Raw genomic sequence first — 21,441 nt, 5'->3', positions numbered from 1 at the left:
CAAGGTCAAGACACACCCTTAGGTCATAGGCAATCTTTGTGTGAAGTAAGAACTTTCAATGTCAATGTTTCTCTAAAAGAAAGATATGGACCGGACACGATTTTTGCATTTTTTTCTGCCAGTGACCTTGCCCGAATGACCTTGGGTCAAGGTCATGACACACCCTTAGGTCATAAGCAATCTTTGTGTGAAGTAAGAACTTCCAATGTTTCTCCATAAGAAAGATATGGACCGGACACAAATTTTGCATTTTTTCTGCCAGTGACCTTGACCTTGCCCGAATGACCTTGGGTCAAGGTTATGACACTCTTAGGTCATAAGCAATCTTTGTGTGAAGTAAGAACTTCCAATGTTTCTCCATAAGAAAGATATGGACCAGACACGATCGCACAGACAGACAGACAGACAGACAGACAGACGCCCGACTGGGGGTAGACATTTTTTGAGCGAAGTATATATAATATCGGGTTGGGTTCAACTGAATATATCCTAATCATCCTAATCATATTTGAATTTTGAATTTTTTTGTTATGGTATATTAGTAATTTTCTCAGAATTTCTCCATGATTAATCTTTACAAGCATGTCTAAATAATATTTTGTAAATTAGACAGGTTATGTTTCTCTCTTTCTTTCTCTCTCTCAATATCTCAAACAGACTGACCTAAGTAAGCAAAAAATCTCCACTTCAATGTCAAGATGATTTGACCCAAAATTCTCTTGAATGAAAAAAATATTGATTTTCCTTAACTCTTTAATTGACAAGCACAGATTTCTGATTTCTTTTCACAGTATCACTTTTGACTGATCTACATGAAACAGCAAGTCCAACTTTGCATGATTACATTTTAATGTTAACAGCAAATAACGTTTTAATACCATTTGCATCACACCCTAACATAAATGATTAAAACATAATAAAATACATGAACGGGCACCTGCCATTATACAATTTTCGTAATATACGTGTATATACCCTACTTATTATTTCACAAGGTTCAAATCGTCGTAATATTGACACATCAGTCCGACTTTACGCCTAACACTCCATAAAGAAATTATTTTGCGATCCTTTCCGTCTCTCCTGCGATCATCAGCACCAAAATCAGCGCATTTCGCAATTATATATTATTTTTCCTTGTCCTGTATGTACAGCTCCCAGGAAGCGATTAATGGCTAAAGGGTGACAGACTAGAATGGATAGTGAATAATGTAATTCAGAATGCAATGCGCTGTTCTTGTTTTTTTTTTTTTTTGTTGACTAGAAGTTGAAGGACCTATCGCAAGACAGGGGGGGGGGGGGGGGATCGAAAAATAAGTTTTATATTGAGTATCAGCCGTACACGAAGAGTCCAAGATATCGTCGATGATTACTTTGTGCTTGTATTGGTATGATGTAAACGTTTTTCTTTACGAGAAAAATTCAAAGTCAGGTCCCTGTGGATACTTATATATGGATAAACAACTTAAAGTGTTTCATTTATACTTGTTAACATTAATTTTATGTGTATGATACCATTACCCTCAAATATGACAACGAACCCCATGCTATTTTTACTGTTACTATTTGATTTTCGCAATTGTTCCCATTTCTCTTATTTCTTGCATGTATTTTTTTTTAAAATGTCACACGATCAAAAGCAATTGCTTACGGACAAGTCCACATTTTATGATCTCACACTGTCATTGCGCTTTGCTGATAGTAATCTACTGTGCTGCCGTCCAAGTCTAACGGTCATAGTCATTGAGGTCTGTCGTGAAAATTGGTTTTCGCCATACTCGAATCTCCCCGTTCTTAAACAGCAAAAACACTTCAGAAAAAATGATCGGAAACATTTGCGGAATCTTCGGTTCATCCAAAAGTACACAAACGGATTATAACATGAATGACTGGCGGAAAACATTTGAAAGCTGTTCCAAATGTGGCGAAGGTTCTTTATTTCAATAAATAGATCAGGGTTTTCGTCAGTGGCTAACTGAAGAGCGTGTACTGGAAGCCAGCAGAGAGCGTATAGTAGAACTACCACAATCATCATCTTCACCATCTACAAGAAAATATATAGAACTGGCGATTATGATGTCAATATTCTTTCAATTAAATGTGTCACTGAAATAAGAAAAAATCTTGTGATTTAAAAGAATGGTTTAGTAAGCAACAGTACAATATCCCTGCATGTGCAAGTAGTTGACGAATTTCTCACTTATTCTGACAAAGTTTTCCTGATGTTGATAGGTAGGTTTTAAAAAGTGTGTAAAAACTGCTTGTGCTACTACAATGTATAAGGACTCCCTGATAAATTTCAATAATGTATTTTATAGAAATGTAATAATAACTAGAGACGATCTCGTTGCGAGCAACGAGGAGGCCTGCCGTGCAAAATTTTGAAGGGAATATGACCTTGACTTTGATATTCGACCCTTTATCTCCATATCGGGGCAACATAACGAAATTTTGATGGTTGAATATGTTTAAGAGCATCATTTTCAGCATCTTTTCTTCTTTATTGCTTTTCAAAATTTTTCTTCCTTTTGAGATATGAGTGATCAAAGTTTTGGATTTTTTGGCCCCTTTAAAACCCCTAATTACGTAACGCATGAGAAAAAAAAAATAAAAATCTATTGTTAAAAAAATGTGAGATAAACCATTTTGCTTCTTGGACATATAACTATATATTTCTCATTAAAGTGCTATGGAAGAAATACTGCAGAGTCCTTTTGACCCCTAAATTGAAGGGCCAGTCCCTTTTTCTTGATTCCAAAATAAAAAGGTCTTTTGATATTAAACATAATTTGTTCAACAAGTGTTTAGAAATTCGTTAGCGTTCTTGAGCTATTTAGTAAAGAACGTTTTAGGGGCCGACCCCTTATCTCCTTATTGGGACCATATAACAAAATTTTAATGGTTGAATATTGTTTAGAGCTTCATTCTAAGCATCTTTTATTCTATATTGCTTTTCAAAACATTTGTCCTTTTTGAGATACAAGTGATCAAAGTCTTGGATTTCTGGCCCCTTAAAACCCCTAATAACGTAACAAATGATTAAGGTTTTTTTTATTTCAAAAGAAAGGTCTTTTGAGTGATTTTAAACATAATTTGTTCAACAAGTGTTCCATATGTGTAAGATGAACATTTTTGCTTCTTTCACATATTACAAATTATTTCTCAGTAGTGTGCTATAGAAGAAATACTTCAGATCCCTTTGGCCGCTAATTTGAGGGACCATCCCCTTTTTCTTGATATCAAACGAAAGCACTTGTAAATATAAATTTTATTTAATAAAAACGGAAATAAGAAATATATATATTTAAAAGATAAATTGTAAATTAAAACACAATAAAGGGATAATGGCACAAGTAGAAGATTGAACTCGGGTCGCCTGGACACAAGTTCACGTCTCTATAGAATAAGATACTGGGACTCTCCCTTCAAGTCCGAGATGCCCAAATATTGAGAATGCGTAGATTGATTTCAAAACAAAATTATAGTCTGCAAAAGTAAAAGTTTCAACAAAATCGTCTGAAGCGTTTATGAGAACACGTTACAGAAAAAATATTAATATCAACACTAGACGCAATATCGTTGCTGTAAACAAATGCTGTAAACGTTGCTGTAAACAAATGCAAGTAACCAGAGGTCTTCCGTTTAATTGCAACTTAAAATAGGTTATGGAGATAGTTGTTCATCTAACATTTCCTAACACTTTTCGAATTCCATTTTAACCCTCTCAAAGGATTTTATTAGTCATATATAGACATATGTACAGTGTAATTATAATGAATAAAAAGGCGCTTTAATTGTGATTTCTCATAGAATTAAAACCGGAAATTAGTAAGCTTATTATCACGCAAATGAAATCGACTTCCGGTTATGCATTAGCGACCAAGATGTACGGTTGTTACAACACACTTTGATAAATTACGCACTTTGAATTTTTTTTTCAAAGTGCGTTAATTTTGGACCAAGTCAACGTTCTTTTAAAAAAATGCATTGATATCGTCGATATTAACGCACTTTGAAAAAAAATTTCAGGGTTTAGTAAAAATAGTTGATTGTTTTATATACAATAAATGATTGTTTTAACTTTGTTTAGCTTAATGTGATATATTTTAAAAAAGAACTCATTGCATTCTCAGCTAACTTGATAAACAGTTTCTAGATGAGAATTTTTTTCTTTTCTCATAAGACAATATCGACAATTTACACAGAAAGAAAAATTCGGAAGGTTTGAATTATCCAAATATGACACAAACTTCATCGCTTAGCAACTGCACTTTCCTTTTACTTCTTTTTTAGTATATTGGGCTATGCCCGAACGAATATGATTTTTAGATATTAATAATGGAGATCGATGTTCATAATATATTTCAACTGGCTTATTACAAATATGATGTGAAAAAGGATACCTTAGTTCTGTTTATCAAAAACAATATGATCTTTTCGAAGATCAGTGCGAAAAAATTAACCCACATCCTAATGCTTATTTTTAAGTTTATAATAATTTAATGTTAATATTATTTTATTAAAGTGATTTATTTGATTAGAATACGAAAAGAGGGTTACTGTTGAAACACATAGATTCTTTAACATACCAATGGGGAAATTATTGTTCGGCCAGCTCATTTTTTCAATAACACTGCATATACTTATACAGAGCATATTTTTTTCCAATCGTAAATATTTACCCAAAGTTTGCTGAATATCATGTTTTGGAAGAAAAAATGAGTAACAAGGGACCTTCATCTTGTAATCAATTAAATGATGCACTGGTATTTCACCAGTAATTTAAAATTTGGTTACCCCCCGAAATAAATCCGGTAGATTAGATTCAGGAGTGTTAACAAATCATCATACTATCGACAAATTAGAAATTAGAAATTCAGTTCAAGAATATGTGATATAAAAATATATTTTCAAAGTGCGTTAAGAGTGTCGATACTAAAAAATGCTGATGTATCTTCACAACGCACTTTGAAAAAATTCTCAAAGTGGGTTTACTTGGTCCAAAATTTAACGCACTTTGAAAATCATTTTCAAAGTGTTGATTTTGTCCAAAATTTAACGCACTTTGAAAAATTTTTCAAAGTGAGCAATTGTTTTCAAAGTGCGTTGCCACATACGGTACACCAGTGGTACATGTAAGTTAGTCAGATGCGGTCATTTATTGATATTTTAATTCAAATAAAGAATGTGATTCTATGAGCAATACATTTTTCTTTCATTTTACATTCATATAAAATGCCGGAATGTTGACTAGCGATGATTTTTGTTTTAGAACAAGGACTGCTGAAGCGAATACGCTGATCAAAAACGATACATTTGTTTACAGGCTAAAATACTTGTAAATCTCAAAATCTTAACATTTTAGATGATCATCATTATTTTGCAACGCTTACGTTTTGGCCAATCAAGTTTAGACATGGATACATGTGTATTATTGAATTTATTCGCAGAAAAAAAGCTTGCTTATGAATGCGATACTGAAGTTGTGCAGCAGATTTTGGCCTGCAGCTGAGGTTTCGATTTGTAATAAATATAAATACATGTACCTTCTGGGGATTTTAGCAAAGCATCACACATTTTATTAATCACACCAAGACAAAAGCCCCACTTTAATCATTGAGATATTTGCAATTCTGAGACGCAGAAAGACATCTCTCATGAGTTGAATAATTTAGCAACATCCGATAATTCTGCGAATCTTTGATGGAGTGTTTATAAGGAATATGATTAAACCTTTACTACATGCCTTGTCGACAAGTCTCGAGATTTTAAGGGATTATCTATACGCATTTTTCATTGATTTTTGTGGGGGTTTCGTCTCTAGGTTGGTGTTTTCTGTTTACCTTTACTGCATGCGTTATCAAATCGAGGATAATCAAACACATTTTGATAAGGAATTATTTAAATTGAAATTAAGTTTTTGCTGTGTGAACTTAAACCGACTGGAAAATTGTTCAAATTCAGCAGACTATTTGAGGATGCATAACAGAAATTTTTGTATAAGGAATAATGAAGAATTTATCACCATGTCTCATGATGTTGCATTTGAAACTAATAAGTTATCTGCCCTCTGGTGAAATAAGATGGAACATCATTATCTCTAATAGTTTATGGTACATGACGAGTATATTTTTTGCATTTTTTAATATGGACAGAGCCCTGTACTGTTTACCGAGAGATCGATATGGAAATTCGTTGAGGTAATAGGATAGTTGTTGTTAATGTATTTTACTATCGAATTCCACGCAAATATTTACGTCCACAATGCAGGAACTACTCCCAATCTGTTTTCCTATATATTTAATAAATATTTAAATCGGTACTGAGATAACAGTGGTCAAACTGTTTGTTTACCAGATATGAAATATGGTCATTTACATCGATTAGTTGATCAAATACACACACTATACTCTCAGTTTGGTGTAATTTACAGAAAAGTATAGGACTCAATTGACATTGACCAGTTTTATTTTAAAGGCTTTCAAAAGTTGGGCGGAACTATTATTAATCATACACCTATGATGTTAATTTCCTATAGTTGTGATTATTTTTTCTTCAGTATGAAGTGGATTCTGTGATGGTACATAAATGTATATCAAAGGTTATGTACCTGCAGTATTAAACTTTTATATCGAAATTTATTCCCCTAAATTTAGTGGAAGTCGTATAATTTTTCATCTTTTACTTAAAATATCCGATGACGTAATTACACTTACTAAGTTGTTGTTTTTTTTGTGTGTTTGGGTTTTTGGTAAGGGGTGGGGTCTAGAAGGTAACGAAATGTTGCGATTCCATTTTGAAGAAGTTTATATTTAAAAAGTGAAGTAAATTCAGAAAAAACTTTTCATTCCAATACTGTTTAAATAGTTATTGACCATTTGAGTTCAATATTTGATGCTCTATAAATTAAGACTATTTTATGAAACAAGTAGTGTTAATGATTTCAGTGTTACAAACAAAGACGTAGAAAATTGATTCAAAGTAAATCATGCGATTTTCTCTAAAAAATAAAATATTTTTTATCAAAATAATTGTCTACAGTTCTGCATACACTGTAACAATTCATGTCGTATAAGTTTTATCTTTATGTATTTTTGTCAAAGAATTGACATTTTATTGATGTTCATTTGAAAATAACATAATAAGTGTGTATGGTGGTGTGCTTTAGCGAAAAATACCTCTGCTATATTACTATCAAGTCGTCGAGTTAACATTATTTAATTCCTTCCCAACAATTCTCAATTGGATACACTTATCTCGAAGGAAACTTTCCTTTTTTCGTCAAATAATCGCCAATAATTTGTTGGCGTGTAGAACAGTTTATCACAATGCGTACTTGATGCATAAATTTGCAAAACGCTTGTGATGTACAAGAGAAAAGTATTGCTGCTCCTTACAAAATTTGGGGCATGCATGTTCATTGTCGCATCGAAAAATGGAAGAAAGAAGGTTCATAAATTGCTAAATACACTTCCCAACAGAAGCTCTCCAGGTGCCATACATTTTTAGAGGTCAATCATGTCAAAATATGTTCTTCCTTAGTAATATTAAAGTTGAGAATTTCGGCTTAATTTGAAGATATTCGATTGTAATTACTCGAAAGATTTATTGCAAAATACAAGTTCAAAAATGTTTATCAAAATTTAAAGCCATTAAATCTGATGTGTTGATTAGTTCTTTGCAAAAATTCAGCCGTGAAAAAAGCTAGCAATGAAGACCATTGTGTATCTAGATTTCATATTTACCATCCAAAATCAAATAATTGCGGCCATGTTGGTATACTCTGTGCCAGTTGTTTTAGTAAAAAAAATGCAATGCTAAAAGGTTCATATCATAATCATAATTGATATTACATATGGCTACCGTTGAAAAAAACGTTATTGTTAAATAAATACGCAAGGATCATTATGTTATATAAAAAAAAAAGGTGGAAGAAATTCACAAAATCACGAAATATTTTCTTCACATTGGCATATTGCAGGCAAACTGCATGCGGGTATGCAAACGATCTTAAGAAGAGAGGAAACATTTTCTTAAATTGTAAAATTCATGGACGGGATAACGATATAAACCGTTGTTTAAGAAGCCATTGAGCATGCAGAACCTGTAGCGCTCTGCCTGGAAAAATTCGGATAGACGATCTTCCGATTTCTTTTTCACACCATACGTAAGCTATTAATCTGTACCTAGCAAACATATAGTAAATATTTTACAATACATGTACATGACGGCTCATTATTATACTCCAGATAAAGTTGCAGGCGAAATTAATGCTGAAAGCCGCTCGTAATTAAATAGGCACCGTCACACAGGTATATAAACCCTTTAATTTCGTTACACCCGATTGCCCACCTGAAACTTGTGGCCGACATGCAGTATTCCTGTCTTGGTCTTTGGATTTAATGCTTTTATTTCTGTTTTTAAATAATACATTGACTTATTTATTTGATGTTAGCTCCCGGCGTATGCAACTCTACAGCGAAATCCTTTAAACTAAGAGGTCTGCAGCTAAAGAACGGGTCGTAGGGATAGTGGTGATGAAAGAGAAATATGGCGGAAATGCCTTTTTGCGAGCTGTGTTCTGCTGTTAAGTTTTTTAAGTCCTGATCAAAAGTTGTCATTTGTCTGTCGCTTTCATCGTCGTTGTAAACTACTCATATTCTCATCTTCTCCAAAACCGCTTGGTCAATTTCAGCCTAACTGACTCAAGTAAGCATTCCTGATCAAGATTTGTCATTTGTATGCATATGTTGTTGTCGTCGTCGTTGTAAATTACTCATATTTGCCATGATCTTCTTTAAAACCCGCTGAGCCATTTCCAAACAAAATTGCACAAAGCATTATTAGTTGACTCAAGTTTCTAAAAATGAGGGACCATGCTCTTTTTAGGGGTGATTTTGAGTTATTGAAACCTTGATAGTATTTTCAAAAATCTTCTAAAAACCCTATGCCCATAAAAGCTTTAACTTCTGTGGGAGTATCGTTAGGTAGAATAGATACAAGTTTATGAAATTATGATCCCATGGGGTAAGGTTGGGTCTCAATTAGAAGAGGGGGTTCGAATTTATACATAGAACTATATTAAGAAAAGTCTTTAAATATCTTCTTTCTAAAACACATTCGGCCAATAAAGATGACACTTTCCGTGGAAGCATTAGGTAGAGTAAATACAAGTTCTGACAAATCATGATTCCAAGAGGGAGGATAGGCCAAAATCGGGGAGGGGAGGGGGGGGGGGGCGAATTCGTACACAGGAATGCATAGAGAGATCTTCATTTTCAAGTAGTGTCGATTCAAATTTGTACCAATTATGATCCTTAGGGGTAAAGAGAGGCCACAAAGGGGATGAATGTTTTACATACGAATTTATATATAAAATCATCAAAAATATTCTCAGATATTGGCCAGAAAACGGTTACTTCACTGGAAGCATCCGTGGGTAGTTAAGGATAAATTTTAAACAAATCATGATGCTTGAGGGCCCCATTGGAAGGAGTTAATTTTCATTTACAAATAAATTGACGAAGTCTCTTAAAATCCTCTTCTTAAAACAAACTGATCTTACAAAAGGAGCCCAAAGTTTCACTTACAATTATGTTTAGAGATAATAATTATGTATATCTTTGAAATCAAGATATACTTAATTATAATTATCATTCCTTAAATGGGCGATGTAGCCCAAGGACCTCTTGTTTTATTTTCGCTGTGTTAAGAAAATGATCTGTAACATTGGCTTATGTTTATAAGCAATCAAGACATAGAACCTTATCGTTATTTCCAGCACGACCTGATCTATTTTTAAATAATCGATTCTTAAATAAAATTCAAGTTTTTGTGTCATGAACCAACTCTGCATGCTTTAATATATTTGTGCAGAAAGCAAAGTCAGTTTGAGATATTTCAGGTATTGTACTATTGAATGATTAATACTATCATTGATACGCAAAACGGAGACAACAGGTGTATTTAAGTAGGCTGGCTGAAAATCTCTAATTTAGGGTTTATAATATGTTGTATTCATATCTTCACTGTGATTGTACATGTGATACTATAACGCAACATGTTTTGTTCTAGATCTGTTCTTTCCAGATAATGTGCTATCATGGTTTAATTGTTCAGTACTGCAGAGATAAATACCTCCATATGCTACATGAGTCACTCTTTTTTTGTTTTAACCACGAACTCTTCTTACATATGTAGGTCGTTAACCTGTCAACAAAGGCTAAGAAAATTTCCAGACAATTTAGAATCACCCAGTTCGATAAATTAATGATATTAAACCAATGAAATATTTCATAAGAAACTAAAATAAACTATCATTTGACATGCCATATTAACATGCTATGGTCTTTAGAACATTCAAGAGAAGGAGTATGGCTCTCGGTGTACATGTTCTCATTTGTATGAAACAAAAACTTTCTCTTTTATTTATATCATCAATTGTTTTGACGATAACCTAAACAACAGATCGGAGGTCAACATCTCTTACGAAATTCATAAACAACTTTAAAAAGAACATTTGAAAAAAAAAATCATTTGGCATAACTGTAGGAAAGGCCCATTGAATACAACTATGACTATAAATTCGGAAGAGTTATACTTTAAACTGGTGATAAAGAGTAACGAAAAGTTGTATCTTTTAAAGTACGTCACAAGCTTGTCAACAAAATCCATGTGTTGTGATTAACCAACCTAATAAAAGAATTGATATTTACATAGAATAGAGGTAGAATGGACTTGGTAGAGTAAGAATTTCTTATAGAAATTCATTATAATTGACATAATTGAGAGTTACGACTATAAACAGATACGAAACAAAGTCAGTGTACTTAATTAAAACCGAGAACTAGATGAACAACAACACAGTAAGTTGAAGCAGGGTCTTGTGAATCTGAGAGGAAAGATAAGTCATATTGGACATTTCTTGTCAAAACATGCACTATATACAGTCTTTAATGAAGGCGAGAGCCGAGACACTAGTGTTATCTTATTATATGATATTAGCAATGATGTAGTACTCGAAAGTAATTGTTTTTATTAATGTTATTCAGAAAAACAAGATCAAACTATCATGTGACAATGGGCGCGCTTGATTTTACCATAAGGTGTACACCATATACACTTTTGTAAATCAAGCGCAAAGGTGTAGCGTTTAGGTGTACACCGGGTGTACACTTTTCTACACCGAGACAGGGGCATGTGTTGTTGGGTGTAGCACTGAAACCATTATGGCGGACGAACGTTATGATGGAAACTTGAAAAATGATTTTAAGTAATGTAACGGATTAGAAGTCGCATAAAAGTTGTCGTTTGTATGAAAGCCATTAAATTTGAAATGTGTGTTTATTTTATTGCATTTATATCACAAAAAACCTATTAATTGTCGCAGAACAGCAGATTCTTTGTTAAAACTGCACCCTTTTCCGTCATATTCCGTCATATTCATTCTTAACTTCCCTACACCATCTACACTATACCACTGAAGTGGACTTGATATACAAAACAAAATTTTTACACCGGTGTATACCAAGTTAAGCTTAATCAAGCGCGCCCAATATGATATGGGGTAGCTTAATGCACATCTATACTCATGTATCTTATATACCGTAATGTCCATGACTGTATGATCAAAGGCTTTCCTTACAACAGAGCTACGATTTACATAAAATTGGATTTTTATAATATTTGTTTATGCATTTCTTATTCTCAAACCTCGGTATGCAAACATTCTGATCTTGCATAAAGTGTAGGTTCAGCATTTCATTCATATTTGTTCGAAGGCCCGCTGGTCCGAAAGTTATAAAGTCCGAAGGTCCGTTAGTTCATAAGTCCGAAGGCATGCTTGTCCGAAGATTTACTAGACTAGTCCGATGGTTTACTAGTTCGACGGTTCACTAGTCCACGGTTCATAGGTCTAACATCCAATTAAAATCAAAGCTTAACTCTTAAGATACCAGAATTAATTAATTCTTTGAGCGGCAAAACCAATCAATATGTAATGATTTTAGGGTCGAGAGTTATTCATGTGCTACACTCGTGTATCAATTATTACAATATTGAAACATATTATGATACAATATGGTATTATTGAATAAAAGAAAAATAGTACATGTATACAGTGATACAACACCATAATATGCAAATACATGCATGTTACGATATTTATTTTATATTATGATACCATATCGTATCATATTATACAAATATATTAAAGTGTCATGTGAAACAATGTCGTATCATATGTTACTTAACTATGAAATAGCATAATACTGTTTAATGATACGATTTTGTATCATAAGAGTTATATGACGCAGTAATACAGAAATCATGTGATAAATCAACAATCACATTTATCATACAAGTTTAAGTGTGGTATAACTTGGGTTTTAGCATCCTTCATTATGTAGGGGCTCTGTATCCAAAGATAGACTTATGTTTCAAATCCCTGATGATTTGAACAAAAGTCGCCCGTAATCATTTTGAATCATAATTTAAACTTTATCATACACAAGGAATACATCCCCGCAATCTTCTATTTTTGAAACTCTCACATCATCTGGAAGTTTTGCTTGGAACTCATCAGTCAGATGTATAGCAATCTCTCCCTCGCCCAATCGGTCCTTAATCAAGTAAATCATCAAGTTCTGTATCTGACGCTATCTCTTTTATACATCAATAGTATAAAAACTGTACAAATCTGATTAGGTATGAACAGAGTCTACTTTATCAAGTATTTAGCTTTGAGAACCTCGCACGTTTTGAGTTGTTCTAAAATCTTAAAACCGCCTTAGATTTTTAATAATCAAAATCATTTCGGCATCTGAAGCTACCTCTGACAGAAACGTTAATCTCCTTCAGCAACGAAAACTTATGGCTTAGATCCGGCATTCAACGTTGTCAGTTGTATTCTGGTATTTAACACTAAAAGTTTGGTGAAGTCAGAATTGGTAATACCTTGGATACGGTTAACAATGGTTAGTAGCTCCAAAATTTTAACCTGCTTCGAAAACTTTAACATCCTTCAGCATCTTTAACTTATGCATTGCAACTGACAGGCTGGAATACTAAATCTAAGTAAAATAAAACAAGTGCACTTTCAATATAAGGCCATATTTTAACCCAACCCCCCTCAACTTCTGCTCCATACTGCTAAAATTCTCTGAGGAAAGTTGAAAAACCGAACTGATTTTGACTTGATAGACTTAAATGTCATCAATTGTTAGAAAAAATATACTTGTCATCACACTTTTTGAGATGCCATATAAACATAAACTAAAGCATATTTTAGCATTAGAAAAATATTTATTTTATTTGTTAAAAGTAAAATCTTGTAGGCAGAAATTTGTTTTTCTTGTTTAATTTTAATGTCAACTTTATCAGAAAACTAAAATTACAAAAATATTTTAAAATTTATCGTTGGAATAAGAAAAACTATAGCATTTAAACATACAACTGAGAGAAAAGACAGAAAAAGAGTTATTTCCTCTTTGCATAGATAAAATATATTAAAATTTGGAAATTTAGTATAAAATTAAGTGCGAAAATATCTTGAACCTACCAATAATTCTAATTACATCCATGTGATGATATTCACATAAAATAAATAAAACTATCTTGCACAATTTTTAAAGAATTCAAAGTTTTACAAAAAAGTGTGACATCACAGAACACTGGATCTACTTTACACAGTAACAATGCATGGCCTTATCTTTCACAACTGTGACACCACAGAAGAAAATATTAAATTTATATTAATACAATTTCACTATATGGCCACATTGGCCCCGCGCAAGGGCTTGAATCCCTGGCTAAGAACTATGAATTTCACAATTTTGGAAAAGGGCTTCATGAACATCATTACCATGGACTTAGTTTTTGTCAAATATATATGGGAGTAGAGAGAAGATTTTTCATGATTAAATACACTTTTACTAAATGACTACATAAGCACCACACTAGGCCAGAACCCCAGGGGCCGTGTATTTCAAAATTTTGGTAGAGTGCTTCATGGACAGCATTACAATGCATTCAGTTCTAGTCGTGAAAGTAGATTTTTTTAAATGGCTTTTTGTATATTTTTCCCCTGCCTATGGCAGTCCAGGGATGGATGAGCCATACATTGTTTTAAATTCTCTTACCATAGAAATGCTTCACACAAAAAATGGTAACAATCGGCCTGGGTGTCTCAGGTGACCAAAAAATCATTGAAGATATGAACACAGTGCCAGATAATTATGCAAGTGCCAAGGTCGCATTTTTGCACCCGATTGAGGTGCAGTTTCGGAAAAATCCATATATATCAAATATAGAGAGAATATAAACATTTTTGTTTTAAGTGTGTTATACCTGACAGGTGAGATATTTACCTTTAAAATTTAATAACCCATAGAAAAATTATTTCCATAGGAAAAATGATTCTCCCACAGGAAATATTTACAATTTAATATAGGATTTTCTTAGTATATGACCTATAGGAGAATGGTATTTCCTGCAGGAATTCGATTCTGACAGGTAGTTTTTCTATAGGCAGTTAGGATATTCTATCGGATTTTATCAAAACCAATCGGAACTAAATTCCAACAGAGCTTCATCCTGTGAAAATACATATTTTCGCTTTGGAATAGAGCATAAAAAGTACGTTGTAAGTTGAAAAGTCGACAGTATTTCTCAAGACTCGTTATGCTTGTAAATATGAAACAAATGTGAGGGAGAAAAATCATTTTAGGGGTCCGATTTGTCAATGCTCCGGGGGACCAAAAAACTTTTTTCCAAAGCAGTACACGTATGTGTATTTTTCCCTAGCGCAATTTGTTGTGAAGGGGATATAGCACCGCTGATGTGCACGTTTGTATTAAACCTATTAAGCTTGTGGGCATGATTACGAGAAAACCTTGTACTTAGGTAGATCAAACATATAACTAAAGACAATATATGTTTTATGGACTTGGAGATGGCGAAACGTATAATTATAAGAAGCATGATGAATATTACTCAAACTCTTGTCAAAAGTTTTACTCCAAATACCCCATCATCTCCCTTTGATGTGGTATGGGATACTTCCATGTTGTGACGTACTATTCATCAAAATACAAAAAAATCAAGTGTAATTTTATACTATAGTAAAGAGTTTCTTTTCCAAAGTTGTCTTCTACTCGGGTAGTGCAGTGGGTTAGAGGGTTCACTACAAATCTGTTAGTCATGAGTTCGAATGTCGCTGGGGGTTTTAAACTTTTTATCTTTCCACTTTTTTAAAACGGATTTTTCGGTTAAATATTACCGAGCGCAGCGAGAGGCGGGCGAAGCCCGCCTCGCGAAGCGAGGATTAATGGTAACACGTATATATAAGAAAATCAGTGAAAAATGAATGTTGAATCAGGGGTACTAAGGCCAAAAAAAATTTCTTCCAGCCCTGGGCGCCGCCATATTGGCAGCCATTTTGTTTTTAAAAAGTTAGTTCGATCATTGATTGACTGGTACTTATCGATGTTTATTGCCCCTAAACTCGATTAAATAAGTTCCTGTGTTTCAATAGAAGTTAATTTGAATTAAAAGAAATTAAAAAGGAAACCAGATAAGTTTTAGTAGTGCTTCAATCAAGAAACACGACTTGTTCTATGTATGTCTTATCAAATTATCAGATGGAAAATAAAAACATTAACGTCAAGGAACTGTTCTTTTAGATACTGAACAAAGTATGCAATTTTATTACAGCGGCATTTCTATGAATTAAATTGATGAACAATAAAAGAAGAAATAAAAAAATTCGGAATCACGTAACTCTCTTCGGCTATTTCCGAAGACAAAACTTGAACGTTTTACGTCTGAAATATGACGTCATAATGTAGACTTAGCACGCGACGTTAAGTTTAACTTTGACGAATGGTATGATCGAGTAGGCAGGCGGATCATACTGTGTGCGTTTTATCATACAAAAATCAAACTACATTATGTTAAATCTGCGCTCGGTCCAACGGTCACACCGTTTACATATTAATTTATTTGAAAATTCTAAACCGGTATGTATTTCCGTTATAATATGCTTTAATTCACATTAATATCGACTGATGTCCCACATCATCTTAAAACTGAGCACAGCTCGTTAATAGGAACCATCACACAGGTATATAAACCTTTCGATTTCGTTACAGCCGATTGTACACTTTAAACGTGTCGACGTGGCCGACGTGTAGTATTCCTTTCGTAGTCTGTGGATTTTATGCATTTCGTTATTTTATGTGCATATTCTGTTAGTAAACAATGCATTGACCTGTTAATTTGAAGTAGGTTTTCGCCTGGCTTGAAAAATTGCGTTAAATCGCGACCGAGTAACACGGCGCGGCAATGTGTACATCCACGTACTGGTAAGACCTCTACGGTGAAATACCTTAAACTGTTTAAAGTCTGCGGCTTCTATACGGATTGTTGGGATAGCGCTTATGACATAGAAATATGGTGGACAGTGCCTATTTACTAGAGATGTTTAGCTTTAATACAATAATTACTATCTTTCCAAAAAGCTTACTTAAAGGGGAAGGAAACTAAAAATATGTTGTTCAATAAATCAATTAATTATCATCTACTATAATTGTAAATCGTATTTATTTTCATTAAAAACCCCGAAACAATGAATAAATCAAGAAAATCGATCGCTTAATTTAAATTTCCCGCCGCCATGGGGGCTGCCATTGAACTTTAATCTACGACGTCACACCATCTATTCCGGTTTGTCTTATCAACATAACACAATGATATTCGCTCTAAATGACAAGTTCTGGAAAATTTGTAACAATATTGATTTGAGACCGTTCTTTTACCTTTGCAAACTACAAACTAACGTCAAATGGAGCATGTTCGTTGAAATCTAAAAACGGGGGTTAGTGTCGGAGAAATATCTGCGTAAATGTGGAAATTGTCAACAGATGCCAAGTATCATAGAAAATGTCTGCCGTCGTTATTTCGACATGGTAATTCCGACTTTGAGAATGAATTTTAAACATCCCGATTACAATTATAACATTTATTCAGTTAGCGAAGAACTTGACTTGGAATAAAAAAAAATTAATCGAGGTCGTTTTCAACTTTGAATGATAGCAGATTAACATGTCATTTACTTATATACGTTATGCATACAATGATACATGTATTTATTCTTTAGATTGACGTGTGAACTCAAACATTATCAATTTTGTTTAGTCGATTATTTGAGTAACAGAAAGGTATAAACCAGCGTTAATTATATTCAGAACACTGTGCACATTCATTTGTATATATAAACCAAACCGGAATAGATGGTGTGACGTCAAAATAATTAATTTTTTTAGTTTTTAATACAAAAGAGTTCTTCATCATGTCAGCCTCCAGTAAATACGATTTCTCCAACTTCAAACGTTCATTAAAGCTTAATTACGTATTTATTTTCAAAACAGCATGACCACATGTGATAATTTACACCACTTTATTAAAATAAATCAATTATGTTTTTGACTTTCCTTCCCCTTTAACTAAATACAACTATCATTATTACAGATTTGCAGATGAACAAAGTGAAGGAAAAAATTTAATGAACATTTGGTAAAACACGCGTACGCGCGTCGCACATTTTTAAGATGAATGAAATCGACCAATTGATCATAAAACGGGGCATTTGAAACCAAACGCCCTGCTTCGTCGATGAATTTTACCTGGTAATATTCTAGACGATATAAATTTATCAGCTTTTAATTTTGCTTATTGTTTATTAAAGATCAATCATTACTCACAATATTTCTCACACAATTCCACTGTTCACACATGGCTATTTTATCTATTTAAAAATAATGATACACACGTAAACATCCTCTTTTTATTTAAACGCTTGTTTATTGTTGATTTTTCTATTTGATATAACATTTTCATGAAATTACGAATTTAAAATTTAAACATAGTGATATTTATCTTTTAACGAAAATATTGATAATGCTACCTTTGATGACTTTCCTGTTTCGGAGAATGCAACATTAAAACCTTTGATACAACTGCATATACAACATTAAACACGATCGTGTTATCTTTTTATGAAGAATGCTGATAAAGCTAGTTTTCAATGTCTTCGCTGTTTCGGAGCATGCAACATTTAATCTCAAATTTTTCTAGCTGATGACGTCGGACACAAAAAAATACAATAAACATATATGTTTTAAATAATGACCCTCCGTTGTAATGTTGATGCTCGTTCTACATGTAGGATGTTAACGACTTTTTCTTAAAGGTTCCTCGTGTGATATCCATGAAAGATCAAAATTTCGTATCGTTTTTACTAACTGTTTATAAAAAAAAAAAATTATGGCTAATTCTCGCATATTACTAAACGGTTTTCAAAATTCATGTTTATGAGCAATGCATAAAAAAAGATTGGCCTCAGTTGCTATATAAACCTTAAAATGAAATAGTTCAGCCTCCATACCAGTCGAGAATATTTGTGTTGCAAATAGTAAGCGTAATGGATTGTTATTCTGATTTTAAATTACTAGACTTTGACCCGTGCGGGCACGGGTTGACATTGCATATCGGACATTTCCGAAATAGGTACATCGACACACTTTATTATTGACATTTACATAAAGAAGCTATAAGCCTACAATAATGTTGTTAATTTCACTACACTTTCCCTTTTTTTTTTTTAATAATCTGTGTCTCGGGAAAGGCCCTCATCACAGATAGAATGCCCGTAGTGTAGCAGAAAATTGAAGAATCGCTCCGGAACGCTTTTGTAGAAAGTTAATGAAGTCGCCTTGAAAATAACAGTCAAATTCATCACAACAAACCTTTTTGAGACTGCAGATACCTTTCAACTACAAATTTCAATCCATAGAATGGAAGAATTCAACACCTGTTCACCACTGTACACGTATTTTCTTTGTAAAACTGGGTCCGTAGGACATTATTTTTAATGATAAAACATATTCTATCTTCCTCACTCTCCTAACAAATATAATGTAACTTTTTTGCATATAATCAAATATTTTTTGTCATCACGAAGACAAAAGTAAGTACTCTGTTGAAATGCACATCTATATTTGTTATTTTATACTTTTTTCATTAGAAATCATTAATATATATGAACAGAATATATAGCAAAAGTCCAATAAAAATTTACCCGTATTTCTGAGTTTATTCATGCAGATTTGATATTGTGGAAACATAAACTAAAGATCCCGTTAGCGTGAATGTTTTGCGCAAGATTGTAAAATCCAAAAACTCCAGGTGATTTCCGGGATTTTTTGAGGAACTTTCGTTGATTTTTAATTAGCGAAGCTTAACTGAGAAAAAATAAAAACAAATTGGTAATCTTCAAGTACCAATGATGTTTAAAATATATAAAACAATAGACAGTATTCTTCCGATTTCTCGGTATTAAAGACAAAAAATTTGAGTCTATTATTTTAATATACTGTGGTTTCATCAATATTCGTTGAATACCAATTTTCAAGGATTTCGTTTTTAAGTTGATCCACGAAATTATATGTTCATTGAAATGCAATTTCTATTAACATTTTGTATTGATGGGGTCATTGGCCACGAATTTACAAATCCTTGAAACTATGATTTTCACTTTATCCACTAAAATTGATGCCCTTGAATATTAATGAAACCACAGTAGTAGTATAGATGTTACAAACTTTGATATTCCATCTTGTAATGGATGATAGCCTATCAAAATTACATTTCCGATCTTGATTGCTGTAAATATTTTCAGAGTAACACATCTAGTTATGATAGGTACGTACAGTGTACATGTATTAGAGAGAGAATACTGGTTTCGTTTACCCAAATAATTGTACGTCAAAAGTGTGTTTCTTTGAATTGCATTGCCAGTTTGTTATATAGAAAGGTATGTTTGATATCCTCTATTTAGAAGCTTGAAAATAATTTAAAGAAGAAACCAATCAAAATATCAAATCATTATCTTTTAAAGTGTAGAACAATCCACCTTACCTTTCTTTTAGACGACGCCTGCCGCTCATCTTGTTGTTGCACTGCCTCGCCGGGAATGATTTTTATCCAAATCACATATCCAATGTGACAGTACGTTAAAGTGAGTACTAATAATGGTATGAAATATTGAAGCAGCATAATAAAAAGACTGTATGTGGATTTGAATGATTCGTTCATATCTTCAAAACACACGCCCTTTTGACAAACTCCTGTATAATTTGCAAAAGCTATTTGAACTTTTGCAGTGACGGCGGTAGGAATTGGAACCAAAAACGCAATGACCCACACAAATCCACAGATACAAACCACGCCTTTATGTGTTAATTTAGGTCTCAACGGGTATATTATGGCAACGTACCGATCCGCACTCATTGCAACCAGAGTAAAGGCACTCGCAAACACTACCACAATTTGTGAATACAGAACGAAAGGACACATAAAGTTTCCAAAGGGCCAATAAGAGAGCAGAAGATTGGGTACAAAAGAAAAAGGAACCAAAATGATGGTCTTGGTTATATCCGCTACGGCAATGTTTAGAAGGAATATGTTTGTGACACTTCTTAGCATCTTCTCTGTGACGATTATATAGCAAACGACCACATTTCCAACAATAGCTACCACTGTGATTGAAGAATACAATATCAAAAATATGCTCTCTGTTAATCCAATGTCTGAAATACATTTATCCTCGAAGAGACTGGCCTCTTTGTTTGACAGGTTTACCAAGTATCCCATGGTTGTTCATTAACATACACGTCTTTTGCACAATTCAATCAGATGTTGGTCTATTCTATGACCGTGCCATGGGCTTTGATATCGCTGCAGTAATGATCGAATAGAGCTGCTTCCTCGGCTTTTATCCCTTATTGTTTTGTCATCGACATATTAAATCGCATGTTAGCAGTGCAACAAAATCATATTTGACTTTATGAATAAGATCCAACACAATAATTAGTCATGTACAGTAAAGATGCTTTAGTGATGATTTTCAAATCAGAAATTTGTTATAGTATAGTTGTCCTGCGGGCTAAAAACTTACAAGAGTTTATGATAAAGCAACGTAAATGACAGCTAATCGATTAAGATTCGTTATAGAAAGATTAAAAGAGAATTATATGATTACTTACTGAAACAACATTAGAACTAAATGGATACTTGAATGATATTACTGTTCAAGGCCTGTAGCAATTTGTATACTTATATCGTATAGAATCTTTGTACCTCAGAATTTATAATACATTTTTGCTTTGAACTTTCCATTTCTTGTCGATCTCTAGATCAGATCAATGCAAAACCTTCAAATAATTGGAGGAACCATTGATTGATCATTTGACAGTGTATTGATTTTCGCCACATGGCAACGTAAATATTTAAAAATCTATGTAATATACTCGATCATTTTCAATCTTGTTTGCAAAAATAAATACAAACGCATCAACGTTATAAAAAAATCACACTTAATGCAGC

At 33.1% G+C, this 21,441-nt stretch overlaps 1 protein-coding gene across 1 annotated transcript; it reads right to left on the bottom strand.

Moving 5' to 3' along the window:
* Window positions 1–749: 749 nt before the first annotated feature.
* Window positions 750–20,817, bottom strand: LOC128167164 (RYamide receptor-like). Its single transcript, XM_052832725.1, has 2 exons — window positions 19,975–20,817; window positions 750–2,044 (listed from the first exon to the last, which is right to left on the bottom strand). The coding sequence occupies exons 1-2, from the start codon at window positions 20,707–20,709 to the stop codon at window positions 1,667–1,669; spliced, it is 1,113 nt and encodes a 370-aa protein (XP_052688685.1). The 5' UTR covers window positions 20,710–20,817; the 3' UTR covers window positions 750–1,666.
* Window positions 20,818–21,441: the final 624 nt, after the last annotated feature.

The sequence above is a fragment of the Crassostrea angulata genome, chromosome 10, assembly GCF_025612915.1.
Source record: "Crassostrea angulata isolate pt1a10 chromosome 10, ASM2561291v2, whole genome shotgun sequence".
NCBI lineage: Eukaryota > Metazoa > Mollusca > Bivalvia > Ostreida > Ostreidae > Magallana > Magallana angulata.
Note: the sequence above shows the minus strand (reverse complement) of the source record. Positions and strands in the feature narration are given on the sequence as shown.

Bases quoted from the DNA above. Each gene is read 5' to 3' on its own strand.
- LOC128167164 (XM_052832725.1), bottom strand. From the start codon at position 20,709: ATGGGATACTTGGTAAACCTGTCAAACAAAGAGGCCAGTCTCTTCGAG. The intron at 2,045-19,974 runs GTAAGGTGGATT...ATTTTCTTGTAG, and splicing joins AGGCGTCGTCTAAAAGAAAG to ATGGTGAAGATGATGATTGT.